The sequence below is a fragment of the Dryobates pubescens genome, chromosome 15 (genome assembly GCF_014839835.1).
Source record: "Dryobates pubescens isolate bDryPub1 chromosome 15, bDryPub1.pri, whole genome shotgun sequence".
NCBI classification, from domain to species: domain Eukaryota; kingdom Metazoa; phylum Chordata; class Aves; order Piciformes; family Picidae; genus Dryobates; species Dryobates pubescens.
Window position 1 is genome coordinate 5,532,048 of NC_071626.1, and position 25,631 is coordinate 5,557,678.

The 25,631-nt window shown below is 47.1% G+C and overlaps 1 protein-coding gene across 2 annotated transcripts; it reads left to right on the plus strand.

Moving 5' to 3' along the window:
• The first annotated feature begins 637 nt into the window (after positions 1 to 637).
• On the plus strand, positions 638 to 24,646 carry LOC104301968 (retinoic acid-induced protein 3). Of its 2 annotated transcripts, none has more exons than XM_054167913.1 (4): positions 638 to 875; positions 20,676 to 21,649; positions 22,584 to 22,636; positions 23,308 to 24,646. In XM_054167913.1, the coding sequence occupies exons 2-4, from the start codon at positions 20,722 to 20,724 to the stop codon at positions 23,398 to 23,400; spliced, it is 1,074 nt and encodes a 357-aa protein (XP_054023888.1). In that variant the 5' UTR covers positions 638 to 875; positions 20,676 to 20,721; the 3' UTR covers positions 23,401 to 24,646. The 2 variants fall into 2 exon arrangements, with proteins under 2 accessions (XP_054023888.1, XP_054023887.1); XM_054167912.1 differs by lacking the exon at positions 638 to 875 and adding an exon at positions 17,939 to 18,145.
• Positions 24,647 to 25,631: the final 985 nt, after the last annotated feature.

Here is a 25,631-nt window from a genome sequence, read left to right on the forward strand (position 1 = left end):
TCTTGGTATTATTCCCAGCTATGTAATGAATGGCATTCAGAGTCAGTGGTGATCCAGTCCTGTCAAGTGCTATGAAGGGCAACTTTATTGATGGAGAAGGCAGGGCAGGGTCATATATTTCAGAAGCAGTATGGAGCTTTCTTTGATAGCTTGGTGGAATCTCGAGCATCAGTCTGTGCTTTCCTGCATGGAAGGCTGCTACAGCAGAGGGGATCTGTATTGCCCCTTGAATAGGATCAAATAATCTCTTTACCTCCTGCAGCTGCATGAATAACTCGAGGAGGGAAGTAGAGCTGCTCCCTGTAAAGAGCTGCAGAGCCTCCTTGGGTGGAGTGACTCCTAGACAGCTGGCCACCTCCCTCAATTTGGAATGACAAGCTGTAGAAACACTCAACACTAGAAAAGCAAAGGTCTCACCACACCCACATTCTCACTGGTGCCTCACCTGCCACAGGTATGTGCACTCAATTTCAACTAAAAATATCTCAGCAGGTTGGAGGGGCAGGAAATAGCTTCACCCTGTGACTATGGCAGGAGGGCCAGTTCTGAGACTGTTTATATAACAAGTAGAATAGGGAGTGTCATGTCTAAAGATGTACTTGGCCAAAACAGAATTTACAAGCCAGGCTACAGAAAAATTTGTACCTGATCTAATGAAACATGAGGGGGAAAAGAATGGAGACAGACCTGCCTCTCTCTGGATAAAAAACAATGCAGAAAATACCAGCAGTGGTATGTGGGTGGCTGCATGCTTCTGTGCAAGAACTGATGCTGGTGTGTTTGTTCAGTCAGGAGGACTCTTGAGGGGCAGTTCTGAAGCACACCTCTGAGCAGCAGGGAGTTGGAGTGGAGGATTAACCTCAGTGTGACGTAAGGTAGGGATTGGGCTAACAACCTGTCCTTTTTTTCTTCTCCTGTGGTTGAAACTCAAGCTTCAACAAAAGCTGTGTTCTCCAAAGGTGGGATGGTTTGCAGTTTGGAAACAGGTCTGCACCTTCCAAGTACACAATGAGGTGGTGATCTTTTATATGCCTGTAACATGCATTTTAAATAATGGTTTATAGTATTGATTTCTAATAATTCATAGGTGACTACCTCAGGCAGCAAAGAATGGAGATGCAGTGGCTTTCCTTTAAATGCTGTAGACCTAGCAGAAGTGAGGCAATCCTGTGGAAGGGAGGAGTAAAATACTGATGTTGGTGTGGATAACTGACCTCAAGGTAATTGAGGATAGCTGCAAAAAGTAGCAGTCCCTGCAACCACATAGTGGACCTGACCTGTCAGAGATGGATTTGGCTGTCTTAGTTGCCCGGTGTCATGCCCAGGGGCTTCAGGGACAGGAGAGCACAGCTTGAGGATCAAAATGGAGAATTCAGGGCTTCTTTCTTTCGTGTTGGCAGCCTCAGCCTGCTTAAAAATAATCACAAAGTGCACAGCCTGTTCAGTGACCTGGTAGCCTGCCATCCCCCCTGCCCCAAAAAAGTAGAGTTGACCAAAAGGGAGAGCTAGGCATGATGACTTTCTAGCAACACCTTTAACCTGTGCTGGGAAGGGGCTCAGTTTAGGAGGGAGCTCTCAGCGTAAGAAATCATCAGGAACTTGGAGGGCTTTGGTTTACAAAGCAGGACTGAAATTAGTGAACATTCCCAGCTTAGCCAAGCAATGAAGGAGGAAAATATCCAACATCCTTAAAAGCTCTTGGAAGCACTTGAGGAGGAGTGGAACTGATTGCATGACCTGTGAAAGGCACAGGCACCTACCAAGCATTTGGATGATGTATAAATGTGAAGTTGTGCTTTGCCTGCAGTGGCATGTGAGGAGCTTCTGTTAAACATTCAAGTGAGCAATTAATTCTTGTAACTGTTGCAGAGTAAAAGTCCAGCTTTGGTGCCAGAGGTAGTCCTTGTAATTATTCTGAGTTCTTACTGCTTTTGCTTACACATTTAATGGAGGATTGTTTAGAGCAGAAAACAAACAAACCCCCAAGCCAAACCAAACAAAAAACCCTCAAACAATTACTGTGTAAACATGAAGAATCACAGTATGAGTTTCTGACACAATCCTAAGCTTTGGGGTTAAGTCCTGAGCTCCTTTTTATTAAAAACAAGCAAACAAACCAACCCAAACCTTTTTCAGATGGCTTTTGTGTTTGTTTTCTCTCCTGGTCAGATTCTGCAAGCTTCTTGTGAGCAACAATATTTTCAAGGAGCTAAGATCTAAGGATGTTTAATTGCTTTGGCACCTAAGAAATGGGAATGGTGGTTTCTCTCTGGCCTAGTGATGAATACAGCCAAGCCTCCACTGCTGAATCTCTTCCTGAAGACCCTTCAGATATGGAAAGTTATGATTATGACAGTAGTGCTTCCAAAGCCCCCTGGATGCAGGTTCCTGCCTTCCTGAACGTGATAATCAAGTAGATGGCATGTTTCATGGCAGGATGTGTGTTGGACTGTGCTAAGGTCATGCCTAGTTGTGCAACAGGAGACAGTGGCACTGTGGAGTCTTCAGCTGCTGATGTTTTTAGGTCCTCAGGGAGGGGTGGATGCTCTTGGAGCTTGTTCAAACAGTTTTTCAGGGAAGCATATAAAAGCCTGAAGCTGTGTTTACTGGAGGTTGATACAAGGTAACTCTGTGCCTAAAGGGAAGTGGGCAGGTTTTATCTCTGCCTTCTCCGCTGGAGGATCCACATTGTTGCAGGGATGTACATACTACTCTCTTGCTTCTCTCTGGCATAAAGCCTAGGGATAGGACTGTCAAAAGTTTCTACCTTCCCATGGGCTTGGTGCTTGCTGAAGGTTTCTGAGGAAACAGAAATGCAGTGTGGGATTTCTATGCAAAAAAAGAGGGAATGTTCTATCTTCCACTCAAATCCTAGCACAGGTAGAAGAGCCCTACTGACAGGCCTCTCAGAAACTATTCCTTCTGTTCATCACTTCCTTTTCCCTCTTTGATACTGTCAAGTAAGGCAGGAAGGCTTTTTTGACACTTAGTTTCCCATTTGGACTGATTAAAGTCCCCTTTAATCCTCCTCAAGATTTTCACCAACAAACACATCTCTGTGTAAAGGCAAATACCAGAACTTGCTCTGCAAGTCATCTGCACAAGATAGAGTTGCATGATAAGGTTGAATTGCTTTGGTTCTGCTGGCTTTCCAGAAGAAAATGATTCCTTTGTGTGGGTTTTGTTATATATCTGCTCCATTCCATGAAGAGGGCTGAAAAAAAACAAAAGGCAACAAAGCTGGTTAAGAGTCCAGAGAAGTCTTAGGAGGAGGGGCTGAGGGAATGTGTGGTGTTTAATCTGCAGAAGAAGAGGCTGAGGGGAGAGCTCATTGCTCTCTACAACTCCCTGAAGGGAGGCCGGAGTGAGCTGGGGGTCAGTCTCTTCTCCTTAGTATGGCCTGAAACTGGGCCAGGGGAAGTTTACATTGGAAAGTAGGAATAATATCTTTCCTGCAAGAGTGGCCAGGCATTGGAACAGGCTGCCCAGGAAGGTGGTGCAGCCACCATCCCTGGAGGTGTTCAAGAAACCTGTGGACGTGGCACTTCAGGACATGGGTTAATGGCCATGGTGGTGTTAGGTTGACAATTGGATTTGATGATCTTGGAGGCCTTTTCCAACCAAACCACTTCTGTGATTCTATGAATACATGAAATTTCTTGCCTTTCATGGAGGAAAAAGTCTTTTGCACAACGGGAGTTGGAGTTACACAAGTACCTTCTTTCCTGGGATGTAAGGGGACACAGGATCTGTTGAGCAGGCCTGGGAGAGAATCTGTGGAGGCTCTTTCAATTTTCTTTGAAACAACAGAAATGAGGGTACCCCAGTCAAGCATGCAATTGGTCTTGTACTGTCCTGATTTTATTTCGGTTGATCTTTCTAAGGTCAAATATAGAGACAGCTTCACTTCTTCCTTGGGTTCAGCTGGCTGGCTGCAGCCAGGCTTGCTCATCCCAGCTGAGCTTGTTATAGGGCCCTTCTATGTGAAGCATGCCAGTGTTTGTGACCCTGGGGTTCTCCCAAGACTTCCCCTTGGATATGACTTCTTTACTCCAGCTACACTGCCTCCTATCTATTTCAGAGGATGACTTTTGGAAGATCCATCTTCTGAATGCCAGGCCACCTCCCTTTGAAAATGCCAGGGCTGCTTTTACAGGTCAGATGCTGCCACCTGTTCTGGCTGATGTGGACAGCAAGTCTTTGTGATTAATGAGGAGTCTCCATCAGGGTTGTGTTAAGCTGATGGAAGCAGAAGTTCTGGAATTACTGTCACTGGTCTTCTTGGTCTTATTTTGTATGGACAGTTTGAGTATGTGATTGCCTCGTTCCTTTGCAGTGTCTGTCACAGACAGTTGTGGATGTCTTGAATTCAGCAAAAGCAGCAGGTGTAGAGGAAAACTTTGCTGTTACAGGGCTCTTAGCCTTCTGTTGTTGATAAACCTGTTGTGCAACAGGAAGGCTGCTTGCTGGAGGGCATAGTATCAATGGCATTCTTTGAGTGTCTTTGTGTCTTGCACCACAAGGAAGATGCTTTTGGGTTTGGTTTGGGGGGTTTTGAGTTTGTTTGGGGTTTTGTTAGGTTTCTTTTTGTTTCTTTGTTTTAAATAAACATAAGAAGCCCTCTGGAAAGCTAATTGCTCTCTTCTTTTTTTGGAAAGCAAGGCAGAGCCCCTGAACCAGCAGCACTTGTTTGTCCTGTCCCAAGCAGGACACACTGAAAGTTTGACAGCCATGTTCTTTAGCCTGTCCTGCTTGGGACAGGGCAGGCAGCCTTCTTGTGGAAGTGTTTAGCTTTGTTAGCCCTGTCAGCCCTTTCTTATTCTGATCACCTGAGAGCTACATGACCATCTGTTACCAATTTACACAGCTAGCACAGAAAATACATGGAGAAAGAAGGGGAAGTCCCTCCCTGGAGCTGGATGGTGAGGTTCATGGAGCTCTGTTATCTCTTTTGGTGGGGAAAGACCTTTGACAAGCAGAGATCTGAAGCAAGCCATGGCTATGTGACCTTGGCTTGAAGTTGTTTTTATAGTGTGGACACTCAGTGTCAGGACAAATAGGTAAATTTCTGCCTGCTTTGCTCAAGTAAGCACCAGAAGCCTTAAGTGAATCCTGGCTAGAAAGAAACAGCTTGTGAGCTTGTGCACTTGCCCAGGCCCTGCTTCAGCTGGAGGGCTTTTCTCTGACTGAAGTGGGCAATGAGCTGAGCCCCACAGCAGAAGCCAGCTGCTGACACACAAGGCAGTACTGATACACCAGAGCAGGTTAGCCTGCATGCTCAGCACCTCAGCAAAATCTTACTGCCTAGACAGACAGTTTGCACTTTTCTGCTCTCATACATTGTCTGCAGGATTGCATCATGACCCAGTCCACTCCCATCCTTTGATCAGATAAAGCTGACCAAGGGATTCCACTAACCTTTGGAAGCATTCAGTGACAGAGATCATGGGGTGGTGACACCTGCAAAGCCCCACAACTGGGGATCCACCTCTCCTGTGGCTGAAGGAGTGAGAATCTCCCTGTGTGGCCTGGGGTAGCAGGGCCTCTTTACACACAAGTGCCTCTGTGCAGCCTCTCTCCCTATCTTTAGGCATCTCTGCATGGACTTAGTCCTTTGGAAGCAAGGCCTTCCTTCACATAAGTAACTGGCAACCCCATGTTCTGCTCCTGCAGCTCAAACAGACCTGCCAGTTGCCAGTGAGATCCTCCCTGAATGAGATTTCCTCATGCTTAGCATGTCCCAGAATGTGCTGCATTGTCAAGCTCTCATTATTTGATGATATTATTTTATTCCCCCCTGTTTTGGGGACCTCCCATCTTCTCCCACCATCTTTAGCCATTCTGATTCTCTCCCTTCATGCATCCCTCTTTCTAAGCACCTTCTGCATTCTGCTCTGCTCAGTTCTCTCCAGCCTTGCCCCACCAAGCAACCTGCAGCCAGGTTCCCTAGACTGCCCCAGGGCCTGTTCTTTTCATTGCTGTTCATGCTTCACTGCACTATGATCCTTTACTCTTTTTCTCCCAGCCAATGGACAGGTGCCTGGCCAAGCCACTTGCTTCCAAGTTTGTCTTCCCTGTGTTTCACACAAGGGTGCAGGGGAGATCAGAGCTTCCACAGCAGTTCCCACGTGGCTGTCTTGATGGTGTTTTAGGAGACACCTCTGTGCTTTTGAATCCTCTTGCCAGACAAAGCTACTACAGCTCCTGTGCAGGTGGAGATCACTCCATTGCACACCTGTAGACATATCCCACCTCAGCCATTTAGGGCCTGACTGGGATTGTGTCCAGGTGCTCTAGAAGATACAAAGCAATGAGCTAAATGATAGAAAGCAATGGAGATCCTGCTGGGCTCTCTGGGCAAGTCTTTCACAGAATGGTAGGGGTTGAAAGAGACCTCTGGGGATGATCTAGTCCAACCCCCTGCTAAAGCAAGTTTGACTAGATCAGATTGCACAGGAATGCATCCAGGCCAGTTTTGAACATCTCTGGAGAAGGAAACTCCACAACCTCTCTGGGCAGCCTGCTCCAGTGTTCTGGAACCCTCAAAGAAGTTTTTCCTTATGTTTAGGTGGAACTTCCTGTGCTCTGGTCTGTGTCCATTGCATCTTGTCCTATCAGTGGGAAGCACTGCCAAGAGCCTGGCCCCATCTTCTTGGCACTGGCTCTTTAGATGCTTATAAGCATCGATGAGATCCCCTCTCAGTCTTGGCTTCTCCATGCTCAAGAGCCCCAAGTCCCTCAGCCTTTCCTCCTCAGAGAGATGCTCCAGTCCCCTCTTTGTTTAGCAATGTAGGACTGCTTGTTAGGAAGAGATGGTTCATTTATAGTCAAGGACTCCTTTCAGCTCATTAATTGTACTAGTCTTAAAGCTCTCTGATGAGTAAGGAGAAAGATGGTTAGAATTTGGGGCAAACCTATCAGAACATTGTGCTGCCCTGGAAGGTTTTGGATACATCCTAACCAGTAACAGACTCAGCAGCAGCATTTCTCTTCTTGATGATTATAAATGAGTAGTTGGGAAAGTCAGATTTCAATTGGCCAGTGGACATTTTAGCCACGTGTACGTCTAGATTAGCCACTCTGGAGACTGGGGGATTATCAACTCTTATGTAACAGCAGACATTGGTTTTAATTAGGACAGAGCCACCACAGATGCTGTGTTTGCTCAAGAAACCAGACTGTCATGTGGTGCATCCAGAATGTGTGGTTTGTGTGGCAGAATCATGCCCATGGGTTGCCGCTTTCCTTTGCCTTTACCTCTAGTGAAATCACACTGCTGATGGGGACATAGCTTGCATTTGGTTCTTATTTGTCTTCTTCAAGAAAGAACTGAATGTGTCCAGAGAAGGGCAACAAGGCTGGGGAGAGGCCTCGAGCACAAGCCCTATGAGGAGAGGCTGAGGGAGCTGGGGTTGTTTAATCCGGAGAAGAGGAGGCTCAGGGGTGACCTCATTGCTCTCTACAGCCAGGAAGGAGTTGTTCTCTTCTCCCAGGCAACCAGCACCAGAACAAGGGGACACAGTCTCAAGCTGTGCCAGGGGAAGTTTAGGCTTGAGGTGAGGAGAAAGTTCTTCACTGAGAGTCATTTGTTGGTCTCTTCTCCCAGGCACCCACCAACCGAACAAGAGGACACAGTCTCAAGCTGTGCCAGGAAAAGTTTGGGCTTAAGGTGAGGAGAAAGTTCTTCACAGAAGGAGAGACTGACCATTGGAGTGTGCTGCCCAGGGAGGTGGTGGAGTCACCATCCCTGGAGGTGGTCAAAAAAAGATTGGATGTGGCACTTGAAGCCATGGTTTAGTTGTCATGAGGTGTTGGGTGATGAGCTTGGACTTGATGATCTCTGAGGTCTTTCCCAACCTTATTGGTTCAATGATTCTATGAAGTTTGTTCAGTTCCAGTTCCACACAGCTTCAGATCTACTGGATGAGCTCAGTTCTGGCTGAGGAAAAGCTAACAGCTTATGTAAGATCCCATGGTAACTTCACCCTGTAACTTGATAAAGCCCTTGGAGTCAGCAATACTATTGCTCAAATCCACAGCATATTGCTGTGTTTGGTGTTCCCGGAATGCTACAACAGTGTTTAATTCTCTCAGGTCCTTACAAAATGGTTTAGTGGGCATGGTGATGTTGGGTTGATACTTGGACTTGATGATCTTTTCCAACCTTAATGATTCTATATGTGGAATTCCTTCACTCCCAGCATAGCCTCTTATATTCTTTTGCCTAAGAATGTATGTTCCTGTATCCCACATGTGATGGGATGTGTTGTGTGCCAAGAACAAAGTCAGAGCCAAAATCTGAAGTGATTCCTTTTGCCTTTTTAAATGTAAGTACAAAGACTATGATTATATGAACCTCCCTACTGGTCCCAGAGATGGAATAATGTGTGCTTGCTGAAATGCCTGGTGCCTGGCAGATGCTGAGTTTTACCTTGAAGTCCTGTCTGCAGTCAGGGATTCCTGGAAAAAAAGCACTTTGCACCCTTTTCAGGAGAGCTGCTCGTGTGCCAGGTGGTATTTTGTTACTGCAAATGAATGTCTCTCATGGCAGTTTGTTAGTGGTGAACCAGGAAGGGATTATTGGGTAATGGAACAACCTTGGAAGAGGAGAACCACCTCCTGCAGGGAGGCTAAAGCTTCCTTTTGCAGTATCATGCACATACCAAGAGCCATCCCTCATCTCTACTATTTTCCTGGATTGCTCATACTATTACTCGAAGCTGCATTTGCACTTCTGAAGAGGTTAATTGGCAACTAAACCTTCACTAAACCCTTCCATGAGGTATGGCTGTCACTTTTGGTTACCAAGCCAAACAGCAATGGTTACTGGATCTGAAGAGCAGGCAGGAGCCCAAGGGATCCCACAAGAGAACTTGCTCATCCTTCCAGCCCAGGAGACAGCTAAATGGGAAGAAAGGAGCACAAAAGGGCCAGAAAGGGCCTGCTTAGGTTGAGGTTACTGATCCAAATTGAAGAACATGCTGTCTTTCCATACTCCAAGCCAGGAGCTTTGTAAACCTCCTTCCTTCCAGCCAAGTCCTCTCCAATTCTCTACTAATAATAACTGCCCACTGACATTATTCTGCCTAGCTTAGGGAAGCTCCTGGGTTTTCAGGAAGGTTGGAACTAAAACAAGGGCAGTCAAACCCTTGGCACTCAGCTGTAGTAGTTCTGTGTAGTTCAGACCTTGCCTTCTCCCCGTGTCAGGTATGGCATTCAGGCTGAAAGTTCCTGGAGTACAGAAGTTTCTGCTTCCCATTCAAACAGTACAGTGCTCTTTCCTAGCCCAGCATTGCAGCCTGCTTAGATCTGTGCAAACAGGACAAGTTTACCTCACCTTTAGTGACCATCAGGTGAGATGGTCCCCACAGGCTGAGCTGCAGTCTGAGGAATTAAATGAAGGCACGAGGCGAGAAACTATCCTAGCAGCAGAGCAAGAGACACTTTCTGAGTTCTGCCAGCTGGTCTGAATCATCAGTGGAAATTTCCATTTGGACTTTTGATGGTGGAATGGTGGATTTTTGGTTAAAGGAGTCAGGAAGAGCATGTAGTCATCTGCAGACATGTGTGACTGTGTGTGTAAGGCTGCGTATTTAAAGGGCTTATTTTTTCCCTTGGCATTCATCAGAGGACTTCAAATGGTAAAAAGCAGGAATTTTAGGCACAGCCTGCATTTTTCTGGGCAACTTTCCCTTTGAGGTTTCCACTCTTTATTGTGATAGAATTAAAGAGAGAATAATGAAATGGATTACATTAGGGTTTCATTTTCAGTTCTCAAGTACTTAATCTCTCTGGCTCGGATTCAAATCGGTGGCCTCAAGTGCTCCATCTTTACAAAGCGCAGTCACTGAACTAGACAGCATTTCAAGAGTGCAAATCTTGCAGGCCAGCCTTCACAAAGCAAGCAGAGGAGTCCTGTCACAGTGCAGCACATGCTAAAAATATCCTGCAGTTAATTTTCTGTGGAAAACCATTTTCCTGAGTGCTCCTGGCTTGCAGTTGTGTGCTCGCTCTCTCTCAACCAGCCTGGCCACCGCTTGCACCCTCACACCTTGCAAGAGCTGCATTTCTATTTAGTTGCCATATTAAAGGGTAAGATCCCAATGCCTGCCTCAGAGTCCCAGGACTCTTACTGGAACTATTTGGCAAAATTCACATTTGTCTCTCTTTCCAGTGCCCCAATAAGGACTTGCACTGACATAGCTTCAGAAAGCTAAAGCAATCAAATGGTTTAATTGTTCAGTTAACAGATTTGGGATTGCTGGTGAGAAATGCACTGCACCAGAACAAGAGGACACAATCTCAAGGTGCACCAGGGGAAGTTTAGGCTTGAGGTGAGGAGAAAGTTCTTCACAGAAAGAGTTGTTGGCCATTGGGATGTGCTGCCCAGGGAGGTGGTGGAGTCCCCATCCCTGGAGGTGTTCAAAAAGGGGTTGGATGTGGCACTTGTAGCCATGGTTTAGTTAGTCATGAGGTGTTGGGTGACAGGTTGGACTTGATGATCTCTGAGGTCTTTTCCAGCCTTATTGATTCTATGATCTCAGATTAATAAATCCTGGGTAACATCCAACACAGTCAGAGACACAAACTTTGCAATGGCTTCATATAGAATAGAAATGCAGTACAAGTTCTTCTGTATATTGCAGTTTTTACCAAGAGTCATAGGATCATGGAATTATTTTGGTTGGAAAAGCCCTCTAAGATCATCAAGTCCAACCATCAGCCTAACCTGGCCATTAAACCATATCCTGATGTGCCATGTCTGCATATTTCTTGAACATCTCCAGGGCTGGCAACTTCACAGCCTCCCTGGGCAGCCAGTTCCAATGCCTGACCACTCTTGCAGGAAAGAAATTTTCCCACATATGCAAACTAAGCCTGCCCTAGCACGGTTTCAGGATGCTTCCTCTCTTTCTGCCACCTGATAATAGAAGAGACTGGCACTCACCTCACTCCAACCTCCCCTTTCACATAGTTATAGAGGGCAATGAGGTCTCCCCTCAGCCTCCTCTTCTCCAGACTAAATGACCCCACTTCCCTCAGCCGCTCCTCACAAGATTTGTTCTCTAGACCCTTCACCAGACTTTGTTACCCTTCTTTGGGCATGCTCCAGCACCTCAATGTTCTTGTAGTGAAGGGCCCAAAAATGAACACAGCATTCAGGATGCAACCTCACCAGTGCCGAGTGTAGGGGCAAGATCACTGCCCAGTCCTGCTGGCCACACTATTGCTGATACAGGCCAGGATGCTCTTGGCCTTCTTGGCCATCTGAGCATGCTGCTGAGGACCTGCTCTAAGCTGCAAGAAAATACTTAGGAGCAATAGGCTGTGAACACAACTACTTGATGCCTTACATTTGTTCCTTGTATTTTCCTCCCCCTCTGCCCATTTCCTACAAGAGATATCACAGCATTGATTAATGATTAGCCTTGGCTGGGTATCACACACTAATCAAAACTGTTGGCTGATTCTAGGTCATGGTTCTGCAGTCAATAGCAGATTTGTGCATAGCCATGTTGAATAGAATAGACCAGGTTGGAAGAGACCTTCAAGATCATCATGTCCAACCTATCATCCAACACTACCTAATCAACTAAACCATGCAACCAAGCACCCTATCAAGTCTCCTCCTGAACACCTCCAATGACAGTGATTCCACCACCTCCCTGGGCAGCCCATTCCAATGGGCACTCTCTCTCTCTGTGTAGAACTTCTTCCTAACCTCCAGCCTAAACCTCCCCTGGCACAGCTTGAGACTGTGTCCTCTTGTTCTGGTGCTGGTTGCCTGGGAGAAGAGACCAACCTCTGCCTGTCTACAACCTCCCTGAACGTAGTTGTAAAGAGCCAATAAGGTCACCCCTGAGTCTCCTCTTCTCCAGGCTAAGCAACCCCAGCTCTCTCAGTCTCTCCTCACAGGGCTTGTGTTCTAAACCTATACATAAACATACAAATGCAATTTTATTATTCATGATTCAGCCAGAACAGACAATATTGAGTTCATGCCAGCATTTATCCTGTCTGTGTGGGGACACAGATCTGTACTGGCATGAAACTTGTTGATAAAAAGAGAGCCCAAAAATCTATCACTACTTCCTTTTTTAGACTTCATCATTTAAAAAAGAAAACAACAACAGCAACAAAAGGTAGTGATTTCTGCTGGGTATCAGCTTTGCTTTGTATCAGTGCAGGGGTGCTTGATCCATGAGCAGTGAAGCAGAATTTTCTGTGCCGCTGAGCAGGGAATTTTTGTGGGCAACCTGATTCCCAGGAATGCTTCTTGCATGGAAGCAGTCCTCTGAAGAGCCTCTTATCAAAGGCACTGCTGGCAGAAGAAATCAGCCTCAGACTCCAGGGCAGTATGGCTGCCTCAGAATTGCTAACAGCCACCCATGCAAGAGAGAGCCTAATCTTCTCTCAGCAAGAGCCTCAGCCAGTCACCTCAACCCCACAGTCTCTAGTGGAAAAGGAGTGAAAAGGGAGAAACTACTCCAGGCAGAGTGGGCATGGAATACCAAATGGAGCATTGTTAGAGGCCAGGCAAGGGTACCAAAAGGAGGACTGGCACACAAAGAAAGCAAAGGCTGACTTCTCCTGGAGTACTTTGCTGAAAGTCTTTCCATTGAGCTTCCTCAGCTAAAGATGCAGCCAAACATTCCCTCTCTCCTACATCATTTCTCCAGCCTTGGGATCAGCCTTTCTGGGGAAGAGAAAATGCAGTTCTCCTGGATCTCCCTTGGCATGTCTTCCTTTCTGGGAGTACCAGGCAACATCCCCACTAGCTGGTATGTTTTCAGATCCCTTGTTTTCTGAGACTTAAGCACTTCCCTCCCAGATGTGTGTCTACACACCATACCTACACATCCCACTCAGTGCAGCTTGCTGCTTTGTGAGTACATCTGCAGGAAAGTTGTTGAGGTTAATGCCATAAAGGAGGACTACTTAACTGCTCTGGTAGGTGTATGGGCACGGGACACCTGAAGGGAAGTACATCTAGAGGAATGGCACAGTTACTGTGACTGAAATGTTTATCAGCATACTGTTAAAAATCCTAAAGGAGGTGATAAATCTTCTTTTGTTTTGTTTTTAACTTGATCATAGCTTTTGAGAACACAAGTTTTGGTTGCTCCTAGCCAAAGTGATCATAGCCACAGGTGCTCATAGATGCTCTCCGCTTATTTCTTCCTTGTTCTTGCTCTGACTTTGACACTTGTGAAGTGTGAAAGGCACTGTGATACCTGCTGCTGTGGAGAGGAGCAAGTCTGTGGCATGAACTCAGAACAGTTTTGGCAGGTAGAATAGAATAGAATTAACCAGGTTGGAAAAGGCCTTTGAGATCATCACGTCCAACTTAGCACCCAACACCATCTAATCAACTAAACCATGCCACCAAGTGCCCCATCCAGTCTCTTCCTAAACACCTCCAGTGATGGTGACTCCACCACCTCCCTGGGCAGCACATTCCAATGGCCAATCTCTTTCTGTGAAGAACTTCTTCCTAACATCCAGCCTAAACCTCCCCTGGTGCAGCTTAAGACTGTGTCCTTTTGTTCTGGTGCTGGTTGCCTGAGAGAAGAGAGCAACCCCCACCTGGTTACAACCTCCCTTCAGGTAGTTATAGAGAGCAATAAGGTCACCCCTGAGCCTCCTCTTCTCCAAGCTAAGCAACCCCTGCTCCCTCAGCCTCTCCTCAAAGGGCTTGTGCTCCAGGAGCCACTTCTTACCCCTGGGTGTCCAGGTACAAGATTGGCCATACTTGAGGTTACATACAGAAGTGGTCCTGTTTGCAGCACAGCAGAGCATTATGCTCCTAGAGAAGAATCAGGCAGTCTGTTTCCACTATGTTTTCAGAAGCAGGGTCTTCTCTCCAGTTAGAGATGCTCTGGCAGGTAATTCACAGGCTTGAAAGTTCCTGTTTATAGGACATAAGTCAAGTAGCACTGATTTCAATATTTTAACAAGTTTCCTTGCCCAAATCTTTTCCCCTCATGGTAAAGGAACATCCTGTACCAGGAATCTGGGCATTTAGGAGTCAGAAAGAGAAAGGAGTTGTCCAAAACTTAATCATTTCAAGAAGGGAGTTCCTCTGAGAGGAGGCAGCAATCAACACTCAAACCAAAGCAAAGGACATCACTGGTACCTACTAGAAAGGTTGCATTTGTTCCTGAATATGGAAGCAGCAGGGAGAACAGCATGCAGTTTGGCAGAGCCAATGGCTGCAGACACAATTAACAGCAGCCCTGAGGCACACTGGTGTGAGGTTCTTGAGAAAACTCTTTTTAGACAATATGTTTGCTTGTTTGCTTTTTGATGCCACGTCTTCCATTCCCAAAGGAGAAGTATTCAACTCAGACAGGGGGTTTCGGTAATCTCTGGATAGAAGCTTTCAGAGCCAGCACACAAGGGATTCAGGGACAGGAGAAAGCTCAGTGTCATGTAGAGGTATCACTTATCCCTTTCTAGAAATTACAGTCCCTGCCTTTGTCTTTATTGCTCTCTAAGGCAGAGAAGTCCCAGGCTGGCTGCCTGGACTGAAGATCTGTCAGCTCTGCTTCCAAGGGTGTCATAATGTTTAAACCTCAACTGGTAAGATTTAAAGATGAAGGAAATGGACAGGGGAAGGACAGGGTGGAGGCTGCTGTAATGTTATCTCAGTATGACTGTGACAAGTGCTGGCAGAGGGCATTTTTTTTCAGTGAGTGGGGCTGTTCTGGTGTTGTCAATGTACTGCACAGGTAGCTAAGCAGAAGGAATTACACAAGCACGTTCACAATGCAGCCAATATCACTGACCAGAAGCAAACACATTATTTAGACACATTCCAAAGTGCCAAGCACTGTCTCTCCCCAGGCTTTATTACTTGGCTTAATAAAGCCTACTAACCCAGTCCCTGAACCTCCCAAACATGCTTTCTCCCTCAGACCTGGCTGAGTTGAGAGGGGCTGCAGTGCTCTGCCTTTTGTTGGCAGCTCAGTCCTGTGACATCAAAGCTGGTGGAGCAGACCTGGCACAGGGCACTGTGAGCACCACTGGGCACTGGTATTCTATGGGAGGAAGCAGGGCTAGGCAATGGCAGCAGCTAGAAGGGGAAAGGAGTGGACCTGATGCAGAGCTCAGCCCTCCTTCTCCACCTCATCCTGCTGCCTGAGGACTAGAAGGTGAGGTGTGGGTGCCTGCTGCTGTCTCTACCTCTCCTTGTCAGCTCTTGCCATTACTCCTTCCCATTCACCAGCAGCCAGCTTGCTTGCCCATGGCTGTGGTATGGGCAGGGGAAGCTATTTTGTTACCTACAGCCTCCCACCTGAAGGAACTTCCAGCATTATCAGCATTTTGTTACTGGATTATGTTGAAATAATTTTGGAGATTTGCCATGCAATTCTGCAGAGAACTTTAAAGATCTCTGTCTGAATTCATTGTTTTGTCTGCTCTCACCTCTCTGGAGAGCAGCAGATACTTCTCAGCTGTGAAGCAAGTCAGCTGAAACTCTGCTGGAAGTGCCTCTCTCTCCACCAACCATAGCAGGAATCTGGACACCTAGAAGTCAATTTAATTGCCTCCTACACTGGAGCATTTCAGATCCCCTGGGATGTTCATTGTGAGCTGGTGCTCCAGAAGGGTAGTTTCCCACAGCTCTTTTATCCTTTATGCCATCCTTGTGCTGGTGGCTGAGTTACAGGTGACTGAGCTACATTACCTTCACCTATTTGTCTGTGTTGATACACCAGAATGATCTGGTGGACATCTACGTATAAGTTGAGCATCTCAGCTCTGCAATCATCTTGCTTCTTACAAAGATGATTTGAGATGTCTAATAGTATCAAAAACATCTTCATAGGACTGTCAGAATTGATATAGGAGGTATGGGAGACTGATGTGCTGCCTGGAAGCTGAGCAGGCTACTCTGTGGTATCTCAAATGATGTTAGATGTCGATGTGAAAGCAACTGAGGTGAGGCCCCAGGCAGTTCAACCACACCTGAAAGCATTTCAGCAGACACAGAAATAGACACCTACATCCAATCAGCTAGTCCAGTCCTTCTGACCTTTAGGCTGCTTGGGAGCTGAGACCTGTCAGCCAGCTCACATATATGTAGCAATCTTCAGATATTTCTATTTAGGTGCCTGTATCTGCAAGCTGCATTCCATCCCCGCAGCAAGGTGAGAATCATCTCACCTTTCTGGTGTCATCTTTGTGCCATTTGTACTTACCCACATGGACCAGGGATGCTTCTCCACCCTCCTCAGTGCAGCATGAGGGCCATAGGCACCATTTCTTAGGCCACCTAGCACAAGCCAGCAGCACTCTGGCTCCTGAGCCCCTTGGGATGTATATTTTTTTAAGCATAGCCCCATTTATTAGTCTTTTGCAACTACAGAATGTGTTTGATAACTGATAACTCTCAAGGATTTCTCAGGTATTCTGGAAGCTGCCAGTGTTACTCCTTTTCTTTCCTTTTTCCCTTCTAATACAATTTGACATGCTGCTTTCCATGGGGGCTTGTGTGTCTGTGTAAATGTAGGGAAGTAGCTGGCAGTCCATAATGTGTTCTGACGTGATGCAAACAGGCTGGCAGTGTCCAGTGACCTTTAAAAGCTTCTTAGGATGCTGTCCTAGACATACTGAGTCCCACTGAGCTGGTGCTAAACTCTCCATCAATTCTTTCTCCCTCTCATTTTTCCCAGCTGCCTCTTTTTTGGCTGGCTCACTAAGCCTGCGACCTACTTTGAAGTTAAGGTTGATTTCATGCAAAGAAACCTGGTGTGACCTTTCCTAGGAAGCCCCAGGACTGGAATGAAAGTAGGAGGGATGTGAGGGACTGTCCTAGGACTTCACATGGCCCCCTCTGAAGTGACTGCACCTTAGAGTTGCCTTTCACTTGATGAGCCACTCTGTACTTCTAGGGCATGTGCAGGAGAGACTTTCTTGTGTGGGTTTTGTGCACGTTCATAAGGGATCAGTACCATGAATTAAACCAGGGGCTCTAAAACAAACACACAAACAAAACTGACATGCAGATGAGACAACCATGGTCAGTCAGACCTCAGCACAGGCATGTACAGCTGCTCCCCCACTTCTGGGAAGGAGCACAACCATTGTGAGGTGGGAGGGATTTGCAGGCTTGGGGGCTGTGTGCAGGGACTGAGTGTTTGGTGTGGAGAGTCCCTGATGCCAATTCCTTAATCAGCTTAATAAAATACTCTCAGTGAGTAATATTTAAAATAACAGATGAGGTCATGAACACGTTGGAGATACCCAGGGCTTTTGGATGGGATTGCTCTGATAGGTGTGGCAGGCACAATGTAGAGCAAGGGGGAATTTGTCATTGCCTTCATTCATTAACTCTCGGGGCCAGCAGTTTGGACAAAGTGACTCAGCACCTGTGCGCAGACAGAACTGCACCTGCAGACAGCAGGGCTGGGCTGAGACAGGCAAAGGCAAAGGCAAACTGCCCTTTTCAGAACAGGAGCCCATGGCTCTCACTGGCACGGGTGGGAAGAATGAGCAGAGCAGACCTGACCCTGCACACAGACACAGCACCCAGCAAGAGTCCCAAGGAAAACTGTTTCTGAGGCCAGGCTTGCAGTTCCTCTCCTTCCAAGTACTGCGGGTTCACATGCATCTCACCACCGTCTTCCACCTCACAAGCAGTTAGCTGGCCATTGAAAGCATGCAAAACCCACAGAAGGCTGGGAGCAGGGAGAGGACACTCTGCTATTCATAGCCACCATCCCCACCCACGGGTGCCAGGAGGCAGACAAAGGAGCACCTCATTCAGGCGCTTGCCTGAGCACCATTCAATCCTGTCCCAGGGCTGGGACAGGCAGCGGCTCCATCTCCACCCCGACGAAGGGGTGAGTGCCCCTATGACGTCAGGAGGCCTTACTTCATTTCCTGGCACGGGGACCGTATTTTCATAGCCGTGTCCCGTCGGAGAGGAGAGGAGAGGAGAGGCGGTGGAACTGGACTAGGCGTGCTCAGCCACACCTCCCCAGCCCTCCAGCTGTTAAAGCTCCCAGGGAGGGCCGGCGCGGGGCTGCTGCTCGTCCGGGGTTGCAGAAGCGGAGGCGACTGGGTTACTGGTGCCCTGGGAACTTGCCTCTTCTAGCCGGAGCCTCCCTGTTGCCTTCTCCAGGCAGGAGCCAGAAAGGTAATTCAAGGCGATGCCCTACAAGATCCAGGGCACACCTGCCTCCTGCGGCTGGGATGAGGTGGTGTGCAAGAGCGTGGCGCTGGGTGGGGGTAGGTGACCACGGGCATGGAGTGCCACGGCAAGCAGAATGCTTCCCACTCTTGACTCGAGCATGGGATTGCCAGCTGGAGCTGAGGGGAGTTATGGCAGACTTTCCTGGGAAATGGTTTGAAATTCGTGGCTGGCTGGGTGTATTTTACGCACAAGTAAGAATGAGGGAGGAGGTTCAAGAAGGGAGGAGGTTCAAGCCGGAGGGAGAAGTCTCAGCACTGAAGCAAGAAGTGTGATTTGGGGTGAGCTGAGAAGTTACCATAGCACAACCTCCCTTACACAGACTGCAGGGCCCATGGAAAACACCAGACACTTCTGCAAGTGCTGGATGAGGCAGACTCAGCTTCTGAGGGAACAACTCTCATCCACGAGACAGGGCAGAGACCCTTCGTGCCTCATAGGGCATCTACCCTGGGGACGGGGGTGGTTAAAAATAGTAATAATAATTTTTTTAAAGGGATTAAAAATCAGCACATGTGGCCCAGTTTTTCAAGGCAGTGAGATTCTGTCCATCCTATTTGTTCCAAGAGCCATGGCAGCTGACTGTGGCAAGTACCACTTGCAGTAAGCACCAGTCAGGACTCAAAGCTATGGGTGTGCTCTGTGCTGCCCTGAGGTCTCACGCTGCCACTCGGGGCTTTCCACGTGCCCCAACAGCAGGCACAGGTCTGTGTCTGACAGAGCTGTGAATAGATAAGCCAATATGATCAGCAGTAAATGTCTGTGGTTATAACTGTAGCATTTGCTCTCCAAATTTCCAGAAAGATTTGTAATTTATTACTCATAAATGTCCAGATAGCTCTCAGCTATTTGTGCGAGAGATCATAAATCCCCAATATTTTATGAGCAACAATTTGAGAACACTCCTGCATTTGTTATTCACTAATTCTCTTCTCTCCATGGGAGTCCAGAGTCCCTGCATATCTGAATAATTTGCATTTTATTGTAGCCATCTTTTTGAAGAGCTGCACACATCTTCCTTTTACACAGTGAGGCTGAAAGCTGGGAGAAGTGTTCCAGCCTTTATAGGCAGGTCACATTGAGGCGTACGTGGGGCTGAGAGTGAGTCAGTGATGTTTTCCCCCTTTGCTCATCCTTTCATCAGCTCAACAGCCATTTATTGAAGACTTAACAGAGCTGGTCTGGCAAATTTAATGTTGGGGGGGGGGGGGGTGGAATTTCAACCCACCACACCTATGCTCCCCAAAATCAGTTCAAGGGTTTCAGATCCAGCTTCATAACTGTTGTTCTGAAAGGAGAAAAGTGAGGCAAATGGCAGGATGAGCACTAAAGACTAGGGTTTGCAAAGTTTATGCATCAGACAAGAAAGTCCTTAGTTTTCCCATGTGGATCACCAATAAGGCAAGATTTCCCCCAAGTTTCTTGCTGATATTGTATCTAAATTCTGGGATCTAAACTCACTCAATGCCTGTGTTTTGGGCCACAACCATCCAATGTCCTTGTGCAATGGTTTCTTCATATGCTTCAAGCTCCCAAGGAAGTAGGTAATTCAATTGCCTCTGGCAATGAGCAGAGCTCACCTAAAAATTCCTCTTATCCCCTGGCAAGACAGGCTTAAACCAGGCTTATGCAGCACAGCTCCTTGTGATGAGACAGCAGGAATGTGCTGGGTGCATTAGAGACCTTGTCCATCTTTGACTCATGGACCCCTGAAGCAGTAACTTGGTGGTTGCTTTTCATGCAATGAACAGCACTAACTCTGACATGCCAGGATTCTAGCTAGCATAAGGCAATGTCCTGGTGAGGAGACTGAGGTCTTCGAAACAGTTCTTATTGCTGTGCTGCCATGAAGGAGGAGGAATGCGAGGCTCATGGTTGGTAGCCTATCTTTGCTGTTTAATTTGGACTGAGAATATCTATGCTGAAGGCATCTAGGTTAGTTATCTGTAGGGTAAAAGGCAGTTAAAAGTTCCCTGTCATTCATACTTGCAAGAGTGTTTCAGAGCAAGTAAAAGATGGAAGAGAAAGAGTAATGAGTTTCCTGTTCAGCATTGCTCATCTCATGCAGAGGACTGATGTTGTTTGAACTTGTCAAAAGAGTGCAAACTGTTTTATGACTAACAGCTGCTCTTGTATCATAAAAGTGACAGACTAGCTCTGTCTCTGTGCTGCAGGGCACCAAGCTAATGCTTGAGAAAGAGCCTCTACCTTCTCCCTGTTCCCCATGCTCCTACGACATTGCACAACCACAGGCATGGTGCAGAGGACATGCAAGGTGAATTGTCTCCTACTAAGGGGCTTGACTTGCCCTTGATAGACAGCCAATGCCAAACAAGAGGCTGGCTCTGCTCGCACACCTCTATGTCCTCAGCACCTTGGTGAAGTGGGGATGGAGGTCTCTCCTGCCTCTTCTTCCCCACTGCTGGCAGCACCTGGGTGGTTGATACAACAGCTTGTGCCTTTTCTTACTCTGCAGCTTTGGGGAAACATTTCACAGGGAGGCTGTTCAAGAAGGTGAGAGGATGACAACATCACCACCTCCACAAGGCTGCAGCAACATCGGTGATGACTATTACCTGCTCTGTGACGTGCAGAAGGCATGGGGGATTGTCCTAGAGTCACTGGCTGCAGCTGGTGTCCTCATCACCATTTTCCTTATCTGCTCACTTTTCTTTCTCATCTGCAAAGTCCAAGACAACAGCAAGAGGCACATGATCTCCATCTATTTCTTCTTTCTCTTGGGCACACTTGGCATTTTTGGTCTCACTTTTGCCTTCATCATTAAGCTCACTGACACGACTCGCCCTACTCGCTTCTTCCTATTTGGAGTAATCTTTGCTCTCTGCTTTGCATGCCTCCTCACCCATGCCTGCAACCTCAGCAAGCTAGTGAGAGGAAGAAAACCCTTCTCCTGGCTGGTCTTGCTGCTCCTCATTTTTTCCTTTCTCCTGGTACAAGTGGTGATCAACATTGAGTACTTAGTCACCATGCTAGTAAACCAGAGACACACATTTCTGAATATGCCTCGAGAGGATACCAACAAGGACTTTGTCATGCTTTTGATCTACGTGCTCTTCTTGATGGCCCTGACCTTCTTGGTGTCCATGTTCACGTTCTGTGGGCCATACAAAAGCTGGAAAAGGCATGGGGCACACATCTTTGTCACTGTCCTGTTTTCGATTGCCATCTGGGTAGTGTGGATCACTATGCTCACAAAAGGCAACACAGTTTTAGGTAAACCTGACTGGGATGATCCTGTCGTGGCCATTGCTTTGGTGTCCAATGGATGGATCTTTCTGATTATGTATATCATCCCTGAAATTTGTTTCCTCACTGCTCCTCTGAGGCTGGAGGACTACCCTCCAGAAAACAACTTCTGCCAACCCAAGCTCATAAAGCAGACAACTGGAGTGGACAACCGTGCCTACACCCAAGATGAAATTGTGCAAGGTAGGATGGAAGGAACAACTCCACTCTCCCCCAGCCCTAAGCACAGGCACCACTTAGGAGCTAAAGACAAGATTTGAAGATGATGGATAATTTAAAGATAGAAAGCAAGCATCAGACTGATGAAACTTCAGAAGTACAAGTGAAAGAGAATCTCCAGACCAAAGGGAAAAGAATAAGGACCAATGCAAAGCCAAAGATATGTAGGAGGAGTGACTGAGTATGAGACTTACTGTTTGTCAGGGCTGAGACATGACTCCTTCCAATTCTCTTATGTCTGGGAAGTCCATGTCAAAATTCAGGACTTCTTTTGTTTGTTTCTCAGCAATGCTCCAGCTCTTCAGACCTCTCCAGGTTACACCTTGGAGATTATTTATGCCAGTTCTAATCTGGTTCCCATTATCCATCTAAAAGTGAACCCATCCAAGGACGTCTTTTCTGTATGAGTCTCATGCTTACCTGGACAAGGGTTCCCTAATCTGTGGTTGGATGTGACTGCACTGCCTGTGGGTAGATGTGACTGCAGTGCCTGTGGGTCTGCTGCTGAGATCACATTTATCCCCTGGAGTCAGACCTCCAGGTTGTTAAAGAATAGATGAGAAGGGCTGCAATCTCGCAGGGAACACCACAGAGAGGGTCTTGTACATTCAAGTGGGAGGGATTTGGCTGGTGATGGTGACAGTAATTGTGAGGCAATAGATGTCTAAACTCCAAGGCCATCTATGTCCTGTTATTTACATACCATTCATTCCTGCTTTCAGGAGTATTTAAAAAGTCACCAGTGGATTTTAACCCATTCCTGCCTGCATATTGCATGGTTTCATCAGTCTAAAAGCAGCTACTAATGTAGCCACAGGCCCTTTGAATCTCCCTTGGTATGATACTTCCAAGCTACCATATAAAACTAACTTTCTACCTCTCTTGTCTTGTGACTCAGGAGGCACAGGAAATCTCAGCTACTCCCCATACTCTTCTCACTTTCAGATGAAGGTAAGTCCATGCTCCACTTCACCTGTTTCACCACACAAAGGCTGTTGTTCAGGCACTGAAGAGGAGGAGAGCAGGCAAAGAGAGACGGTTCTAGACCAGGCTCTGTAGCAGCAGACCAATGCTTTGCATGGATCTGAATGATGTGTTCATGGAAATGCCTGTGGCTGAACATAAGGAGATGGGGGTGGGGGGGTGGTCCAGGGCAAAGTCTGAGGGTGTGGTTTTCAGTGCTTCTGGATGTGTGCATACAAATTCATCTCTTTGAACACAGTTTCTGCAGCAGACTGTGCCCTTTCCCCAGGAGATAATGCTCCTTTTCCCAGCCTATGCCCTGAGTATATTCCCACCAGCAATCACTGGCAGTTGCAGTGCTGATCTAGAGTGGGCACTCTGTGTCATCATGTCCATTCACCAGTTCTCTCCTTCAGATCACAGCCCAGCCAGGTCTAATAGCTCACATCTTGTTCCCACATACACTCCAGTGACATGTCTCCATTGGTGGTTTGTGCTGCCAGGATCCTCTTCCACAGCCCCACTGATCACGCTCTCAGGAAACCTTCAGCTCTGTTTCTCCCTCCCCTGCTTTGTTTTACTTGTTGGAGTTTGAAAACCCCCATGCTATTACTTCTCTCCAGTTTGGAAAGGTAAAGACTTGTGTGCTTTCTTTCCAGACCATCGACCCCCAAAATGATTTCTCCATCCCTCGACCCAAGGCCCGGACAAGCCCATACCACGACTACACCGGTGGTAAAGGCCCCATGTAGCAGGTCTGCAGCAAGCAAAGAGACTAAGTGCCTGTCAGCAAGGGCGTGGGGCATGGGCCACGTGATGATGGATGAGTTATCTGGCAGAAGAGACAATCAACCCACAATGACATAAGAGGAGAGGGGTCCTCTCTTCTCCGCACAAGCACCCTCGTAGATGCCTCTCATTCCTCAAACACAGCTTTCAGACACTGCTCTAGCCATCCTGTCCCTGCTCACTGTTTCTGTGTGGAATGGAGCTCATCTCTTCTGACAGAGGAACGTGCTGGGAAGAGCCTGGCCTGGCCTATTTTCAGCAGGAATGCTGTCGTGCTAGAGCAGCAGGAAGATCATCAGCCAGGTCTGCAGCTGGCTTTGTGCCAGCCAGGACTCACTTTGATCAGCTCATGGAGACGCTTGCACGCCACATCTGATGGGAGAAGAGGCATCAGCAGGAGCATCATCCCTACACATCCACACTCCTGCCCACCTGTGAACACATCTCAGGTACTACCAAGGACAGCCCTTCTCTATCTACCATTACTTTTGTACCCACTCCCATCCCTGCCTGATTCTCCTTCAGAAATCAGTAGAGGAAAGACAGAAAGAAAGGGTATTCCCTTTTTCTTCTTCATATTCACTTCCAACCCCTTCCTTATCACCAAGAGAACACAGTGAAGAGGGGGAAGACAATTTAAACCCAGGCAAACATCTGCATTTATTTGCCCTGACACATTTTTTGATTTGTGCTCTGGCATCAGCCTCCCTCCTAGCTCTAACTTCTGACCACATGCTCCAGCTGAGCTCTCCAACTTCATAAACCCTCCCTTCCCACCCCTGCCACCCCAGCCTGTGCATCCCTGCAGAAAAAACCTCTTCCTTCTTGCAGCTGCTTGCAGTACCCTGGTGGGATTTAATCCCATGCACCTTGGAGCTCTGTCTCTTCCAGAGTGTGTCTGTGGCATTAACACAAACATTTCCCAAGTAGATAGGTTGTGGAGGGTGGACACCCTTCTTGCCAGGAATGTGTGTGTGTGTGTGTGTGTGTGTGTGTTCTGTGTGGACTGCACCCTGGCAATGAGCAATGAGTCTGCAGAGCTGAATCACTCTGTAGCCTGCTTTGCATTTGGTAAATAGCTCTCCATGATATTTCATATGTAAAAACACCGAGCTCCCCAAGTGGGTGTGTATGGTACACTGGTGTCTGACACAGCTATGTATTTATTTGGTACTTTGTACATGGAATATTTAATTAATAAAACCCCAAATAGCCTGACTACAAGAGATTGGTGTTCTTCCTCAAGAATGTGATCCCTCTAATGGCTGGTGGGCTGACAGCAGCAGGTCTCCGTGAGTTGAAGTGGGCCACTTGGGAGATGGCAGCTGTGGGGCAAACGGCAAAGTGAAGCTGGCTTTTTCACAGCTGAGGACTAGAGATCAGAGCTCTTGCAGCTGTATTTCAGTATCTGAAGGGCACCTACAGGAAGGCTGGGGAAGGACTGTTTAGAAGGGCTTGCAGTGACAGGACGAGGGACAATGATTTTAACCTGGAGCAGGGTGGATTTCAACCGGACATTAGGAAGGAGTTCCTTACAATGCCAGTGGTGAAATAGTGGAACAGGTTGCTCAGAGATGTGCTTGAGGCCCCATCCCTGGAGATACTCAGGGTCAAACTTAATGGGGCCCTGAGCAACCTAATCTAGTTGGAGATGTCCCTTGCTCACTGCAGGGTGGGGTTGGATGAGGTTCCAACCCTTGAGGGTCCCTTCCAACCTGATGCAATCTGTGAATCTCTTTGTGGGTGCAGAAGAGGTTTAGTACTATCTCCATGCTACTTTTATTGCAAAAAAAACCCAAAACCAACCAACCAACCAAAAGCTGGCTCAATGTTAGAAGTTCTTAAGAGATGAAGTACTGTAAACATGAGCTACAGTAAGCAAATGCAGGAGAAAGGATGTGATCTCTTCATCACATGTGTCTGCTGCTTCTGTATCCCTTTATTCAATTGTCTCTTGCTGGGTGCTTGCATAATCAGGACTACAAAAGGAGTTTGTAGGTACTTAATTCAGCTTGCAAAAGATGTCTTTCTGATGTTCTGAACACATGTATTATTTTTATCTGAAAACTGAAACACTATCAAAGCAAAATGATGATGATGATGAAGACATTGATGGTGGTGATGATGATAGTGATAATAGTAATCATTTTTAAAGCCCTCCTGGTGGCACAAGGCTGTAATCTTCCATTTTAGA